The following is an 18,770-nucleotide window of genomic DNA, read 5'->3' on the forward strand; positions in this document are numbered from 1 at the left end:
GTCGTCACTATAATACTACAATGTAGAACATAGTAAAAATAAAGAAAACCCCTGGAATCAGTAGATGTGTCCAAACTTTTGACTGGTACTGTACATCAGTAAACTAAAGAGTAGCCAGTTTTCTGCTCTGCTTGCTTTTACAACTTGGTGAAAGAGCGCAACACATACACACTGAGCTATGCTCTTTTGCGCTGGTCCAGCCATCCTTCCAGAAGCTTTGCCTGACAGCCTTTGGTCCTAAATTCAGCTGACCACTCTGAGGCATCCGCATGGTCCTAAAGCACACCATTTGCTGGGGTTTTTTGTATCACATTGCAATGATAAAACTGGGTAGGACAAAAAATGCAATTTCAGAATTTGGGAGGGACATGACACCAACATCGCTAGTGAAAGTTGCACCCCTGGGTGGTAAAATCACATCTAAAGTGAACAACAAAAATGTTTGGCTATATGAAATTGCAGTTTCTACTTAATCTAAACCCAATATATTGTATTCCTGTGGTATTTATGCTGACTGAGGAACACACACACACACAGTTGAGCAATTTCTGAATGCAATAGAAAGAGAAGGAAGTGTTTCCCAGCAACACATAACCTGCACTATTGGTAGATCCATAGCAGGTATGAAAGTCTTTACTAGGGACACAGTGAAGACATTAATTGCAGCACTGTTGGAAAATAGTTACTGGAGTGGCCACTAAAACAGATCTATATTTCTCTACACGGGCATGTACAAGTCATTTAATACGGCAGGCTAGTGAACTTTGTAAGTCACAGTACAGAGGTAAGGATGATATAAGGTATAAGATGGGCGTGTACATTTTCAGTTTACTGTTGAACTCTACCAATTCAAGATGACATTAAATCCATTGTGTATGATATTTGCATAGTTCTTGATAGCATAAGTACCTATTACATAGTATTGCCTTTACCTCCCTTATCTCACCTCATTTGCTCACATTGTATATAGACTTATTTTTCTACTGTATTATTGACTGTATGTTTTGTTTTACTCCATGTGTAACTCTGTGTTGTTGTATGTGTCGAACTGCTTTGCTTTATTCTTGGCCAGGTCGCAATTGGAAATGAGAACTTGTTCTCAACTTGCCTACCTGGTTAAATAAAGGTGAAATAAAAAATAAATAAAAAATCAAAATAAGTAACTTAATATTGGTGAAGGTCAGCTTAGATAAACCACAGAGTCAAATAGACAAATTGAACTCAATTCCAGAGGAAAAACAAGACAACATGGATGTTTTGGAGTCTGATAACTCCGAGGAGGACTTAAGCACTTGAGGAAAAAGCTAAATCACCATTCAGTGAGTGTTTTGAAAAAAATCAGGAAGCAGGCCCTCGAAGACATTGTTCATTGCACTGATAAAAAAAAAAAAAAACAGTACTGTGGACAAAAGTTTATAAACTAATTTCCTTCCTGTAATCCCAATATGGTTTGACTTTATGACAGGACATTTACAGAGATTCTCGTCAGTATCCTTCAAAATCAAGTCAGAATCAAAAAAAGCACAGCAGTGAGTGAGGCGATGTTTAAAAATACTAAGATGTTATACTATGAATATTAAAAACATAGATCAGATCCAGAAGAAGCTATCAAAAAAACTATTTACACAGCCACAAACATGGCAGAATCATGACGGAAACATGACAGAAACATGGCAGAATCATGACGGAAACATGGCAGAAACATAGCAGAATCATGACGGAAACATGGCAGAAACATGGCAGAATCATGACGGAAACATGGCAGAAACATTGCAGAAACATGGCAGAAACATGGCAGAAACATTGCAGAAACATGACGGAAACATGGCAGAAATATGGCAGAATCATGACGGAAACATGGCAAAAACATGGCAGAAACATGGCAGAAACATGACGAAAACATGGCAGAAACATGGCAGAATCATGACGGAAACATGGCAGAAACATGGCAGAAACATGACGGAAACATGGCAGAAACATGGCAGAAACATGGCAGAAACATGACGGAAACATGGCGGAAACATGACGGAAACATGGCAGAAACATGACAGAAACATGACGGAAACATGACAGAAACATGACGGAAACATGACAGAAACATGGCGGAAACATGGCAGAAACATGACAGAAACATGGCAGAAACATGGCAGAAACATGGCGGAAACATGACAGAAACATGGTGGAAACATGGCAGACACATGATAGAAACATAGCAGAAAACAAACCGGCCACCTAAGCTCCTCCGTAGGTCTTCTCAAGGTCCACCTGCTAAGAAATCCAAAATAGTTTTCCTGAATAACAACCCATGCAAGAACCATAAAACCGGAGGTCCAGTTTAATAAACCTGATGCACAGAAAGATCTAGAATCCCTCCAGTATTCAGTGAGTGTAGCTATTGGAAATGTTTGTACGTTTCCAAATACAAGCTGTTGGTTTAACTCATCCATACAGTCATTTTTACATCTACAGGCAGTGAAATATATTTTTATTATGAATAAAACTCAGATTAAAAATAACTTTGCTGTTCTACTTCAGTCTGCAAGTCGGAGTCCAGGCTACACCTTCCAACACGCCTAATTTTATTTAGATTAATAAAACTATACTGAACAAAAATATAAACGCAACATGGAACAATTTCAGCGATTTTACTGAGTTACAGTTCATATATGGAAATCAGTCAATTGGGGCTCCCCAGTGGCACAGCCTCTAGCATCTCAGTGCTAGAGGCGTCACTACAGACCCTGGTTCGATTCCAGGCTGTAACACAACCGGACGTGATTGGGAGTCCGATAGGGCGGCACACAATTGGCCCAGTGTTGTCCGGGTTGGGTTTTGGCCAGGGTAGGCCATCATTGTAAATAAGAATTTGTTCTTAACTGACTTGCCTAGTTAAATAAAGGTTAAATAAAATATAACAAATATTTTAAAAATAAGCCAGATGTGGAGGTCCTGGGCTGGTGTGGTGACACGTGGTCTGCAGTTCCAAGGCTGGTTGGACGTACCGCCAAATTCTCTAAAACGACGTTGGAGGCAGCTTATGGTGGAGAAATGAACATTAAATTCTCTGGCAACAGCTCTGGTAAACATTCCTGCATTCAGCATGCCAATTGCATGCTCCCTCAAAACTTGAGACATCAATGGCTGTGTGACAAAACTACACATTTTAGAGTGGCCTTTTATTGTCCCCAGCACAAGGTGCACCTGTGTACTTTTTTATTGTTATTTTCTTACCTTTATTTAACTAGGCGAGTCAGTCATGATCATGCTGTTTAATCAGCTTCTTGACATGCCACACCTGTCAGGTGGATGGATTATCTTGGCAAAGAAGAAATGCTCACTAACAGGGATGTAAACACATTTGTTCACAATATTTTAGAGAAATAAGCTTTTTGTGCATATGGAACATTTCTGGGATCTTTTATTTCAGCTCATGAAACACTTTACATTTTTTTGGTCAAATTAACTAATAATTGTCTTTTTGTTGAATATGTAACTACATTCAAAGCTTGTTTTAGCATGATTTAGTCCAATTGTTGCATGACACCACTATTTTTATCCGTTTGCGTCAGTTTCAATGGGGGACTTTGATTTTGAAGGCGAACCGCTGATTCCACTACTGTTGCTCACGGTAATGTTGTGCTCGACACACTGGTATGATTGAGAGAGAGGGAAAACAGGGGAAACAAGCACTGGTGTGTTATATTTGTTGCCTCTTTCTGCGTCTTGAAGTTATCCAAAAATAGGTTTCATTGGTTGGCGGAGCAAGCAGTTCAGGAAACAGACCAAATGTGATACAAATCCCAAGAAAACGGACTACATTGTAGCCGTTAAGCAACAATGTAACAAACATGTATCAAATCGCTCTTCAAGAAGCGTTGCGACAGTCCTCTGGCCCAAACCATTTTTAGTAGAGGGGACCGCATTTATTTTAAACATTACAAAACAACTATGTGCCACATTTTTTTCTAGGAATTTCCACGAATAACATACATGTATTTTAGTCTGTAGACAAGACATACATAACATAGGCTATATATTATGTTTTCTAACAACAGCTGCAAATCACTTACGTATATTATTTCTCATCGTCTTCTGACCCCTCTGCTGTAATGGTATATTTCAGAGTGTCGGGATGGTCAAGTGACCGTGAATTGGAGCACGGTCATCTGGCGAACTTCCAAAATCAACTTGAAAATGTTTTCTTTATAACATCATTACTATAAATGAAATTGTGAGAGGAAAAAAAAATGAAATTAGGTATTTTGGCCAGGTAGGCCTGTCCATTTTCTTTGTTTTGAAGGCAAGACAGAAATAAATATGGCCAATGAATAATGCAACACATTTCATATTGGTGTACAATATTTTGAATATGAGATCCTCTATATAGGCTGGACTGTGCAAAAATGTCTCACAATTTGAAATGCTATGAAGCACTGGCTGCTTTCAAACACGGATGGGGGTTTCTTTCTTTTTCCCTCGTCTCAGTCGTACAATTTGTAATTAATTCATGTGAAAAGATTGATAACCTGATAATAGAACTAGCAATACCGGATGTCCCCACGTTACCATACTGTGATTTAACCAATCCAGGTCTTGTAGAGATCAGACAGTGATACAAAGGAAACGAAACAAGGAGACATGCGAGTGAAGCGGCAGTGATTTTAGTCGCTTACATGTTTATCTTGTATTGATCATATGACTATCGCGTTCAAAAATGACAGCTGGATCCAGCCAGCAGAATGCAGCAGGGGTCTTATTAATCATTCATTTATATTTATATGGGAGTTATCAACTGACTGAGTTACAGGTAAGGGTCTGCTTCAGCTCCATGCTATACAGGAATGCTGCGCAGCTCGCCATAACCGGTTATTTACATTGTAGCTGCTGCTAGAAGGCAACACTCAGAAGTGTTGTTACATTGTAACTGCTGCTAGAAGGCAACACTCAGAAGTGTTGTTACATTGTAGCTGCTGCTACACTCAAGAGTACAGTTGTTACATTGTTTATACACTCGGATGTGTTACATTGTATTGTTACATTGTAATTACTATGCTACTTGGCTACACTCATTGTTGTTATTAACCCGTTTACATCTTGACATATTTCATTAGGCGGTACGGTCATCGTCTTGCCCCACTAGTGAGGGGACATCTGCAGTGTTTGTAACCGCAACATGGAGAAGAGCCTGTCTCGTCATAGATCGCATTTAGTTTGGGAGATTTATGACCAAAATATGACCTTTTCTTTCAAGACCGGATAAATATATTGTTTCCGGTGATAATAAAAACATGATTTGTTTAGTTACTTTTTCCTCAACTTGTTTCTCTTAACTTTATAGCAAGTCAAGCTAGCTTACAGTGCTGAGCTAAAAGCTAGGCTAGGTTGAAGATACCACTGTAGCTAGCCACCTCAACCTTATAATTAGCATAAAAAACAAACGACATTAGAGTCACAATAAACTAAAACGGGAGGCAAAAGTCATATAATCAAATTGGCTTAACAGCCAATGTGTATTATTTAACATGACTATTAAAATGGCACTTATATGAATCGGTAATTGTTTACAAGTTACTAGCTATCCCATAAAGCCAACACCGAAAACCACATATTTTCATCTTCTTCTGTGGTTTGGTAACCTCCTGTTCTTCTACGGACTCTGCCTGGACTGAAAATGTCGTAAAGTGGCATCCATCTCGCACACAGATCCTTCAACCACAAGCGGGCGGTGTGATTCCACTCTGTTGTGGACGTCCCCATCGACATGGATGATATCCGGCGCCTTGTTCACGTTACACATAAGCATGTTATGCCAGATGTCATGAATTTCTGTCACAACTTCCGCTGAAGTCGTCTCCTCTCCTTGTTCGGGTGGTGTTCGGCGGTCGACGTCACCTGCTTTCTAGCCATCGCTGCTCCATTTTTCATTGATCCATTTGTTTTGTCTTGTTCCCTGCACACCTGGTTTACATTCCCCAATCACACTGCATGTATTTATTCCATGTCTTTGTGTGATATTGTTTGTGTTACGTGTCATTTGTTGACTCGCCAGCCTGGTGTTCGTATATTCCGTGGTGTTTCACGAAGTATGTTTATTTGTTTGAACATAAATATTGTGACTGTTTGCGCGTTTTGCACTTTTGCCAATTGGCTGGAGGTTTTGACGCAGTTGCGTCTGTCTGTTGGTTTCTCCTGCCTCAATAAAGTGTGCGCCTGTTCACAAATCTCTGTTCTCCTGCACCTGACTTCGCTACCAGTACGCACACCCTTGACAGAATATCACACCACCCATGGAGTCAGCAGGAGCAGGTACCCCGGTCAGAGGAGTCGAGGAACGCGTCCAGGAACACTCGGCAATGCTACAACATCTCGGTGCCATGATGGATCGCGTTGTCCAGACCATGGACCGCTGGGAAAGACAGGAAGTCTCTCCAGCACCTCGACCAGCGCAACCGGGGTTACCTCTACCCGTCCCTCCTGGATCCAGTCCCAGTGGCATGCGTCTCTCCCTTCCCAGGGAGTATGATGGGACGGCAGCACGGTGCCAAGGGTTCCTATTACAGCTGGACCTATACCTGGCCACCGTTCACCCAGCTCCCTCGGGAAGGGAGAGGGTGTCCGCTCTCATCTCATGCCACTTGGGGAGAGCTCTGGAGTGGGCAAAAGCCGTGTGGGGAGAAGGAGACGCGGTGTTGGACCACTTCGAGGAGTTCACCCGCCGCTTCGGGGCCGTCTTCAACCATCCGCCCGAAGGTAGAGTGGCGGGGGAACGGCTCTTCCACTTGAGGCAGGGGACGAGGAGCGCCCAGGAGTTCACCCTGGAATTCCGGACCTTGGCCGCCGGAGCAGGATGAAACAACAGGGACCTTATCGACCACTACCGATGCAGCCTGCGCGAGGACGTCCGACGGGAGTTGGCCTGCAGGGATGCCACCATCACTTTTGACCAACTGGTGGATCTACCATCCGGTTGGATAACCTGCTAGTCACCCGCGGACGTCCAGAGAGGGCTCTGTCGGTTCCATCTTCCAGCACCCCCGCTCACGTGCCCATGGAGTTAGGAGGGGCCGTGCGTAGGGAGGCTGGAGGAGGGGCTTTCACGTGCACCATCTGTGGCCGCAGAGGGCACATTGCCGGTCGGTGCCAGGTTGGTCCCTCTGGGAGTCGAGGCAGCAGGCAGGGCACTCTGGCGTCACCCCAGGTGAGTCTGCACCACTCTCATCCAGAGTCCTCAGTTGTCCAACTGTTTGTACCTGTTTGTTTTCCTGAGTTTTCCCCGCATTCCCAGCATAAGGCGCTCGTCGATTCAGGCGCAGCTGGGAATTTTATCGACAGAGCGCTCGCCCTTAGTTTAGGGATCCCCATTATTCCTGTGGTTACACGCGGTACACGCTCTGGATAGTCGACCATTAGGGTCCGGGCTAATCAGGGAAGCCACTATCTCCCTGGCCATGGTGATGCAGGGTGGTCACCAGGAAAGAATCAGTCTCTTCCTCATTGACTCTCCTGCGTTTCCCGTGGTACTAGGCCTTCCCTGGTTAGCTCGTCATGACCCCACCATTTCATGGCAACAGCGGGCTCTCATGGGGTGGTCGCGAGAGTGTTCGGGGAGGTGTGTAGGAGTTTCCGTTGGTGCTACCACGGTGGAAAGTCCAGACCAGGTCTCCACCGTGCGCATCCCCCCAGAATATGCCGATTTGGCTCTCGCCTTCTGTAAAAAGAAGGCGACTCAATTACCAGCCCATCGACGGGGGGATTGTGTGATAAATCTCCTGGTAGACGCTGCACTTCCCAGGAGTCACGTGTATCACCTGTCGCAAGCGGTACATTAAGGGGTACATTCGGTCCTCCACTTCACCTGCCTCCTCGAGTTTCTTTTTTGTGAAGAAGAAGGATGGAGGTCTGCGCCGTGCATTGATTATCGAGGTCTAAATCAAATCACGGTGAGGTACAGTTACCTGCTACCTCTTATCACCACCGTGATTGAGTCAATGCACAGGGCATGCTTTTTCACCAAACTGGATCTCAGGAGCACGTACAACCTGGTGTGTATCTGGGAGGGAGACGAGTGGAAGACGGCGTTTAGTACCACCTCAGGGCATTATGAGTACCTCATCATGCCGTACGGGTTGATGAATGCTCCATCAGTCTTCCAATCCTTTGTAGACAAGATTTTCAGGGACCTGCACGGGCAGGGTGTAGTGGTGTATATCGATGACATTCTGATATACTCCGCTACACGCGCCGAGCATGTGTCCTTGGTGCGCAGGGTACTTGGTCGACTGTTGGAGCATGACCTGTACATCAAGGCTGAGAAATGCCTGTTCTTCCAGCAGGCCGTCTCCTTCCTAGGGTACCGCATTTCCACATCAGGGGTGGAGATGGAGAGTGACCGAATTTTAGGGGTTGCCTAATAACCACCCCGAGATTTATCCGGGCCAGGTGGCTGCTCCCATTACCTCACTGCTGAAGGGGGGTCCTGTACGTCTGCAGTGGTCGGTTGAGGTGGACAGGGCTTTTGGGCACCTAAGAGCTCTGTTTACCTCGGCTCCCGTGCTGGCCCATCCAGATTTGCCGTTCATAGTGGAGGTGGACGCGTCCGAGGCTGGGATATGAGCCGTGCTCTCTCAGTACTCGGGCACGCCACCAAAGCTCCGCCCCTGTGCTTTCTTCTCAAAGAAGCTCAGCCCGGCGGAGCGGAACTATGATGTGGGGGACCAGGAGTTGTTGGCTGTGGTTAAAGCTTTGAAGGCGTGGAGACATTGGCTTGAGGGGGCTAAACACCCTTTCCTCATCTGGACTGACCACTGCAACCTGGAGTACATCCGGGCAGCGAGGAGACTGAATCCTCATCAGGCAAGGTGGGCCATGTTCTTTACCCGTTTTGTGTTTACCCTGTCCTACAGAACAGGTTCCCAGAATATGAAGGCAGACACACTGTCCCGGCTGTATGACACAAAGGAACGGCCCATGGATCAGACTCCCATACTCCTGGCTTCCTGCCTGGTACCGCCGGTCGTGTGGGAGCTGGACGCGGACATCCCTCCGATGTCAACAACTACAGACCAGTATCCCTTCTTTCTTTTCTCTCCAAAACTCTTGAACGTGCCGTCCTTGGCCAGCTCTCCTGCTATCTCTCTCAGAATGACCTTCTTGATCCTAATCAGTCAGGTTTCAAGACTGGGCATTCAACTGAGACTGCTCTTCTCTGTGTCACGGAGGCTCTCCGCACTGCTAAAGCTAACTCTCTCTCCTCTGCTCTCATCCTTCTAGACCTATCTGCTGCCTTTGATACTGTGAACCATCAGATCCTCCTCTCCACCCTCTCCGAGTTGGGCATCTCCGGCGCGGCCCACGCTTGGATTGCGTCCTACCTGACAGGTCGCTCCTACCAGGTGGCGTGGCGAGAATCTGTCTCCGCACCATGCGCTCTCACCACTGGTGTCCCCCAGGGCTCTGTTCTAGGCCCTCTCCTATTCTCGCTATACACCAAGTCACTTGGCTCTGTCATATCCTCACATGGTCTCTCCTATCATTGCTATGCAGACGACACACAATTAATCTTCTCCTTTCCCCCTTCTGATAACCAGGCGGCGAATCGCATCTCTGCATGTCTGTCAGACATATCAGTGTGGATGACGGATCACCACCTCAAGCTGAACCTCGGCAAGACGGAGCTGCTCTTCCTCCCGGGGAAGGACTGCCCGTTCCATGATCTCGCCATCACGGTTGACAACTCCCTTGTGTCCTCCTCCCAGAGTGCTAAGAACCTTGGCGTGATCCTGGACAACACCCTGTCGTTTTCCACTAACATCAAGGCGGTGACCCGATCCTGTAGGTTCATGCTCTACAACATTCGCAGAGTACGACCCTGCCTCACACAGGAAGCGGCGCAGGTCCTAATCCAGGCACTTGTCATCTCCCGTCTGGATTACTGCAACTCGCTGTTGGCTGGGCTCCCTGCCTGTGCCATTAAACCCCTACAACTCATCCAGAACGCCGCAGCCCGTCTGGTGTTCAACCTTCCCAAATTCTCTCACGTCACCCCGCTCCTCCGCTCTCTCCACTGGCTTCCAGTTGAAGCTCGCATCCGCTACAAGACCATGGTGATTGCCTACAGAGCTGTGAAGGGAACGGCACCTCCATACCTTCAGGCTCTGATCAGGCCCTACACCCAAACAAGGGCACTGCGTTCATCCACCTCTGGACTGCTGGCCCCCCCTACCTCTGAGGAAGCACAGTTCCCGCTCAGCCCAGTCAAAACTGTTCGCTGCTCTGGCACCCCAATGGTGGAACAAGCTCCCTCACGACGCCAGGACAGCGGAGTCAATCACCACCTTCCGGAGACACCTGAAACCCCACCTCTTTAAGGAATACCTAGGATAGGATAAAGTAATCCTTCTAACCCCCCCTTAAAAGATTTAGATGCACTATTGTAAAGTGGTTGTTCCACTGGATATCATAAGGTGAATGCACCAATTTGTAAGTCGCTCTGGATAAGAGCGTCTGCTAAATGACTTAAATGTAATGTAATGTAAAATTTAGCAGGCGTTGCGTACAGAGCCCGCTCCCCTCCAGTGTCCTGTCGGGTGTCTGTACGTTCCGTCTGCTGTCCATGACCAGTTGATCTATTGGGCCCACACGTCACCCTCCTCTGGTCATCTGGGGATCGGTCGGACGGTGCGCTGTCTGACTGGGAAGTACTGGTGGCCCACCTTGTCTAAGGACGTGAGGGTTTATGTTTCCTCCTGCTCGGTGTGCGCCCAGTGTAAGGCTCCTAGGCACCTGCCCAGAGGGAAGCTACACCCCTTACCCGTTCCACAACGGCCTTGGTCACACCTGTCGGTGGATTTTCTGACGGATCTTCCTCCCTCACATGGAAACACCACGATCCTGGTTGTTGTGGATTGTTTCTCTAAGTCCTGTCGTCTCCTCCCTCTGCCTGTTCTCTCTACGGCCCTACAGACTGCGGAGGCCCTGTTTACACACGTCTTCCGACACTACGGGGTGCCTGAGGATATAGTGCCTGATCGAGGTCCCCAGTTCACTTCGAGAGTCAGAAGGGCGTTCATGGAACGTCTGGAGGTCTCGATCAGCCTCACCTCAGGTTTTCACTCCGAGAGTAATGGGCAGGTGGAAAGAGTGAACCAGGATGTGGGAAGGTTTCTGCGGTCCTATTGCCAGGACCGGCCGGGGGAGTGGGCGGCGTTCGTGCCCAGGGCAGAGATGGCCCAGAACTCGCTCCTCCACTCCTCCACTAACCTCTCCCCCTTTCAGTGTGTGTTGGGGTACCAGCCGGTTCTGGCACCGTGGCATCAGAGTCAGACCGAGGCTCCTGCGGTGGACAATTGGTTCAGGCGCGCGGAGGAGACATGGGAAGCCGCCCATGGTCAGCTCCAGCAGGCTGTGCTGCGCCAAAAGACCAGCACAGACCATCACCGCAGTGAGTCCCCGGTGTTCGCACCAGGGGACCGGGTCTGGCTCGGTCAAGGGTATGCTCACCCTTGACAATTTCAATGGGGACGTCCACAACGGAGTGGAATCGCAACGCCCCGAAGAAGGCTCCGTTGTGATGCGGATGCCACATACTTTGACATTTTAAAAACTTTATGTCATCTTCAGTAGAAGATCTAGATGAAAATATGTGTTTTTGGTGGTGGCTTTATGGGATATCTAGCACCTTGAAAATCCTGATGAATTCCTATAAGTACTATTTGAATAGTTGTGTTCAGTGACATATATTCATGGGTGCCAAGTGAAGCCAGGCTTCCCCAAAAAATTTACCAAGAAAAAAGAAAATGATTTATCTTTCGTCTCTCTATGTTTCATAATTTTCCTTCAATATCCAAGAGGCTGAATGTATCTTACCGAAGAAAGCGAGCGAAACAGCGCCCCTCTGTCTCTGTATGTGTAGGCCATCTATTCGATGATGTCTGGCCCAAAAAAGTATGACATTGTTTGCTGCCCCTGATAATTGAATGCAAGGGAAGCCAGTGAGTATTTTGCCTCCCTTGATAAAAAAAGTATAAAATAGCCAATCAGCGTTGAGCTAAAGTGAGTGAACTCAACTGTGAATGGTCGTGACACACCCCAAAAAAATTTGTCAAGGGAAGCCAGTTTGGGTTTGGCTTCACTCCTATCACATCGCATCGAGAGCTTACGTCATTGACAGAAACAACTTAAATTGTTGCATCTCATTGTGTTATTGACCTCTGGTGGCTAGCTAAAATTGGCCCTTTTCTAAATTAGCCATGAATGGAGAAAGGGATTTTGACTTGTAGTTTTACCTAGTTCTCCGTACTGGCCAATGATTATAATGGCAATTCTGATCTAACCATTAATTCATACATTGTGCCTCTGGCCTGAGAGGATGGAAGTTCAATATGTAGCTAGATGTAGAAGGCTAACGTTAACTAGCTAACGTTGCCCATGAATGGAAGTTAGGCTAGCGAGCAAGCATTTTAGCCAGGTAGCCACGGACAACAAATACTATAATAAAATGTAATGTATGACAGAGTCATAGACCGTTTCGTCAACATGAAAGTGAGGAGGATGGCATTGGCCTTTCTCTACAAGTAGGGTGAGTCAACATGTTTTTTTACTTGCACGCACACACACACACCGAAATCAGAACCATGGACAGCCACATCGTATTTAGCTTATGATGATTGGACTAAATTGTTTTCGGTATCTTTTTAGTTGTCACTGTATTAGACGAAGCATAAGCAGCAGGTATATCTCTCTGGTCACCCCTAAAGCCAACTCCTCCTTTGGTCGTCTCTCCTTCCAGTTCTCTGCTGCCAATGACTGGAACGAACTACAAAAATCTCTGAAACTGGAAACACTTATCTCCCTCACTAGCTTTAAGCACCAGCTGTCAGAGCAGCTCACAGATCACTGCACCTGTACATAGCCCATCTATAATTTAGCCCAAACTACTACCTCTTCCCCTACTGTATTTATTTATTTTATTTATTTTGCTCCTTTGCACCATATTATTTATATTTTATCTTTGAACTTTCTTCAAACTACAAATCTACCATTCCAGTGTTTTTCTTGCTATACTTTATTTACTTTGCTACCATGGCACTTTTTTTGCCTTTACCTCCCTTATCTCACATCATTTGCTCACATTGTATATAGTCTTATTTTTTTTATTTTTTATTTTATTTTTTTTTTTTTTTAATTATTATTATTATTTTTTTTTTTTATTCTACTGCATCATTGATTGTATGTTGTTTTACTCCATGTGTAACTCTGTGTTTTTGTATGTTGTCGAACTGCTTTGCTTTATCTTGGCCAGGTCGCAATTGTAAATGAGAACTTGTTCTCAACTTGCCTACCTGGTTAAATAAAGGTGAAATAAAATAAATAAAAATAAGTGATTTGATGATGTTGAAATGTTGAAGTTGAAATGGTGCTGGAATAGTGGAGGCAGCTCCTGTTTTCTTTGCGACTTGCGGTAAATTCTCCATGGTTCTAAATCAATAAATATTCTGGCTGGGCTTCCCAAGTGATTTTACCCCCACACCACACTACTGGTAATGTTAAATAATACACAAAGGCTGTTAAGCCAATATATTTATACGACTGTTGCCTTCCGTTTAAGTTGGTGAGGGTAATGGTGTTTGTTTTTGATGATAACTATTAGGTGGAGGTCACTAGCTAGTGGTATTTTCAACCTAGCCTAGCTTTTAGCTAGCTACAGTGGTATCCTCAACCTAGCCTAGCTTTTAGCTTGCTACAGTGGTATTTTCAACCTAACCTAGCTTTTAGCTAGCTACAGTGGTATCTTCAACCTAGCCTAGCTTTTAGCTAGCTACAGTGGTATTTTCAACCTAGCCTAGCTTTTAGCTAGCTACAGTGGTATATTCAACCTAGCCTAGCTTTTAGCTAGCTACAGTGGTATCTTCAACCTAGCCTAGCTTTCAGCTAGCTACAGTGGTATCTTCAACCTAGCCTAGCTTTTAGCTTGCTACAGTGGTAACTTCAACCTAGCCTAACTTTTAGCTAGCTACAGTGGTATCTTCAACCTAGCCTAGCTTTTAGCTAGCTACAGTGGTATCTTCAACCTAGCCTAGCTTTTAGCTAGCTACAGTGGTATCTTCAACCTAGCCTAGCTTTTAGCTAGCTACAGTGGTATCTTCAACCTAGCCTAGCTTTTAGCTATCTACAGTTGTACTTTCAACCTAGCCTAGCTTTTAGCTTGGCAGTGTAAGCTAGCTTGACTTGCTATAAAGTTAGAGAAACAAGTTGAGGAAAATGTAACCAAACAAAACACGTTTTTATTATCACCTGAAACAATATATTTATCCTATCTTGAATGAAAAGGTCATATTTTGCAAATCTCCCGAAATAAATGCGATCTCTGACGAGACACGGGGGCGACAGGTAGCCTAGTGGTTAGAGCGTTGGACCAGTAACCGAAAGGTTGGTGGATTGAATCCCTGAGCTGACAAGGTACAAATCTGTTGTTCTGCCCCTGAACAAGGCAGTTAAACCCAGTGTTCCTAGGCCGTCATTGTAAATAAGAATTTGTTCATAACTGACTTGCCTAGTTAAATAAAAAAAAACACAGCCTCTCCTCCATATTACAAACACTACACGTGTCGGTTCAGAAGCGGTGCAGGACTCCGTGAAGATTACCTACGGCGTAATGAAATACGTTACGATGTAAACGGGGTATAAATAACTTGTCTGCTGCTAGCCTGCCTGCCTGATACATTGACAGAGATTTGTGGATTGAAATTATAGTTTTTTTTCTTCTTCTTAATCAGTTGTTGAAGAAAGTTGTTGATGTTGATAAAGGCGTTGTAAATTTCTGCTGAACAAACAGGTATGCCACCTCTGCAACGGAACAGTGCAGAATAGCACCGCTCTGGGTCAGTTCTGTTCCGCGTCTGCGGGTTTGATTGACGGATGCTGCTGCCTGCTGCGAAAGGAAAACACCAGCAATGCGGACTACATCATCGGGTAGGAAGTTGTGTTGTTGACAACACCAGGCGTTGTTTTGTAACCTTTGGGCAGTTGATAACCTGGTGGTCCCAGTGAATTGCCCATAGGACAACATACTCAATGATTGTTCACTTGATGTAATAACCCATTTAGGAACATTCAACAACTATAATAACATGTAACAATTGTTTAGTAAAATATACCAACTGATTACTTGTCTTGTAGCCAATGTCTTATTGTCATTATGTTACATTATGTTGTTTATTTCCCTAAAAACGTTATTTATCCCACTCTGTTTTCACACTCAGGTTGGACCTATCAAACTGTTCTCTAAGTCATGTCGAGGACCTCCAAGAGGCATCAACAGCTGCAATGATGTATGTTAAACAGACCGTTTACATTTAGGCTACAAACATGATCAGTTTGTTCCTATTTTTCTATAGCCTGTGGTACTTTCTCTGTTCTTCCACAGAGATATCTCACTGAACCCCATAGTTCAACTGAACAATTCACTGTTTCAAGGCTTCATCCAGTTGGATAACCTGTAAGTACAACTCACTGAGCTGTGTTACCAAGTCCAACCTTGCAATGCACATTTTAATGTCCAATCAGTTCCTTATTAGAATAGAATTCACACATATTTGAATGTCAAATCAGTTCTTTATTAGAATAGAATTCACACATTTTAATGAGCCTATCTCCTTTCTGTTAGGTTTCTGCCTGTCAACCTGGCCTGTCCAGGAGGCAATGCGTCATGGGATAAAGTGGAGGTCAAAGGAGAGACACGTCACTGTGAAGGACAGAAGGACATCTGCAACCAGACTGGACATCTGTGTAAGTCACTGTCAAGTTTTTTGTTGTTGCATGATCCTTGTTGTTGTGTTTAATAAAGTTTAATGTAGTTTAAAGGACAAAAAACAAAGTGAACACCCCACTACTGTTTTGGTAAATAGAAGGATAGGGCTGGGGAAATGTAACCACTCTCAAATTCATAGACAAAGCTATGGATGGAATGACTGACCATCCATGATATCAAATTATAGTTTTAACCACATTTTGAGGCAATACAGTGTTTGTTTGCAATTACTTTGTTTACTATCAATGGAGGTTAAAAAATGCATATATTTTGTTCTAATGACGGCCAAAGTTGAACAAAGCTAATGAGGCATTTATAAGTTATATTCTTCAATAATCAGTGTGCTATATGTCATTAATTTAAGAAGTTCAAAAATGTATGTGCCAATTACAGATTGCCCTCTTTAAACTCACTTTGGGAAATTAAAATGTCCGCGTCAACTTAGCTGTGATTCTGAATACAGTGATCTGCCATCAGTATTATAGTTGGCATTGCGGCATTACTGTCATAATATCGGTTTATAAAGTATCATAGAGACTATGCTTTTTCCCCGATAACATTGCTTCTGAGCAAGACATTTAACCCAATGTTCCCCGATGTCGATTAAGGCAGCACCCCCCCCCTGATTCAGAGGGGCTGGGTTAAATGTTGAAGACACATTTCAGTTGAATGCATTCATTTGTACAACTGACTAGGTATCCCCCCCCCTTTCTACAGCGTTGAATTGCCCTGAGAACTCCCTCTGTGCAGCGTACGGTCCGGGCTTCTTTGAGTGTAGCTGTATAGACGACTTCCATGGATACAAGTGTCTTCGAGAGGTCAGTCAGTTCACCACATCATCCATGTATTAGTTTTGTCAAGACAATATGGCTTTAACTTTATCATCAACAACATATCATATCATATCCAATCTCTGATTGTTGAAGACAGGAATGAACGTTCATTAATTGCCGAGGGAACTCGCAGCCTTTCAAACACACCACAATGTGGTTTTGGTTGTTTTAAGTGCTATGGTAACATATTGTTGTTGTCCGTCTCTGTTGTTGACAGGGGAAATTCCCTATAGTCAAGGTGTTCGGGCTTCTAGGAGCCTCTACAGTCTTGGTCTCCATCCTGCTATGGGTCACCCAGAGACGCAAGGTGAAATCTGTCTGAGTTTGTACCCACTCCCCTGGTCTGAGGCCTGGCCCTGGGACTCTATGGTTGGAAAACACTTGTTTTCCAGTGATGCTGACATGAAGAGACAGGGGGAAAATATGTGAACATTTTAAAACTGACTTTAGCGTGGAAAGTCAGTGTATTCTATGGCGACGGTTGTATCATGCAATGGACCTTTCTAGTTTTAATCATCTGTTTTGACGGGGTTGTTAAATCTTTGTTTTATCGACACAGATGTTGCAATTTGTTGTAGCCTTCAAAATTTAAAAAAAAAAAAATTCCCTAGACCAACATGGTATCTAAGAGATTGTGTTGCAAGACAATACATTCACTTTATAGCCTACAGTATGTGCCACATCATGTCTATAAAAAGTTTACTAAGATGCCTGGGGCCAGTTTCCCCAGACATAGACTAAAGCCTCTCGTACAGGACTAAAACATCTATTTCAATAGAGATTCTCCATCGAGCATGTTTTTTTAGTTCAGCACTACGGTCAATCTGTGTCCGGGAAACTGGCCCTTAAACTTGATCAATGAAGCATTAATTGTAGTAGAAGCAATAATATGCAGTATAAAGTTGCATTAGCCCCCCCCCCTCATTTTTAGGAAAACTGACATATGAAGATATTGATTAATTAATTACGTTATAGTTATAATTACGTTATTAATTAATTACGTTATACATGAGCAAAACATTGTTTGCAGAGAGTACTGCAGATGTTGGACTGTTGTATGTTCAGATTGTTCATATAATAATAATACATTTTTGCTGTTGGTTGCCTTTTGTATTTAATCTTGGATTAAAGCAGATATTATATACTGACAATATAGATATGATATACTGACAATATACTGTCTATTGAACTAAAATATAAAAAGAAAATGTAAAGTGTTTTGTCCCATGTTTCATGAGCTGAAATAAAAGATCCCAGAAATTTTCCGAACGCACCAAAAAGCTTATTTCTCTCAAATGTTGTGCATACATTTGTTTACATCCCTGTCAGTGAGCATTTCTCTTTTGCCAAGATAATCCATCCACCTGACAGGTGTGGCATATCAAGAAGCTGATTAAACAGCATGATCGTTACACAGGTGCACCTTGTGCTGGGGACAATAAAAGGCCACTCAAATATGCAGTTGTCACACAACACAATGCCACAGATGTCTCAACTTTTGAGGGAGTGTGCAATTGGCATGCTGACTGCAGGAATGTCCACCAAAGCTGTTGCCAGAGAATTTAATGATAATTTCTCTACCATAAGCCGCATCCAACGTCATTTTAGAGAAGATGGCAGTACGTCCAACTGGTCTCACAACCACAGATCATGTATAACCACGCCATCCCAGGACCTCCACATCCGGCTTCTTCGCCTGCGGGATTGTCTGAGACCAGCCACCCGGACAGCTGATGAAACAGGAGTATTTCTGTCTGTATTAAAGCCTTTTTGTGGTGAAAAACTCATTCTGATTGGCTGCGCCCCTCACCTGCCCAGTCATGTGGAACTCATAGATTAGGGTCTAATTCATACATTTCAATTGACCGATTTCCTTATATGAACTTTGAAATTGTTGCGTTTATATTTTTATTTAGTATAGACATGATATACTGATATATATATATATTTATTATGATACTGACAACATACACTGAACAAAAATATAAATGCAACATGTAAAGTGCTGTTCCCACTTCCCCACACTCTGGCCCCTTACCAGCTTCAGGTCCACTTCCCCACACTCTGGCCCCTTACCAGCTTCAGGCCCACTTCCCCACACTCTGGCCCCTTACCAGCTTCAGGCCCAC

At 44.2% G+C, this 18,770-nt stretch overlaps 1 protein-coding gene across 1 annotated transcript; it reads left to right on the top strand.

Annotated features, from left to right (window-relative positions):
- The first annotated feature begins 4,625 nt into the window (after positions 1 to 4,625).
- apr3 (Apoptosis-related protein 3) lies at positions 4,626 to 17,224 on the top strand. The gene is given in 7 exon segments (NM_001141009.1): positions 4,626 to 4,807; positions 14,834 to 14,970; positions 15,261 to 15,329; positions 15,425 to 15,496; positions 15,665 to 15,786; positions 16,526 to 16,626; positions 16,859 to 17,224. Coding segments are annotated over 7 exon segments (699 nt in total). The 5' UTR covers positions 4,626 to 4,714; the 3' UTR covers positions 16,964 to 17,224.
- The last annotated feature ends 1,546 nt before the right edge of the window (positions 17,225 to 18,770 follow it).

The sequence above is a fragment of the Salmo salar genome, chromosome ssa15 (genome assembly GCF_905237065.1).
Source record: "Salmo salar chromosome ssa15, Ssal_v3.1, whole genome shotgun sequence".
Lineage (NCBI taxonomy): Eukaryota > Metazoa > Chordata > Actinopteri > Salmoniformes > Salmonidae > Salmo > Salmo salar.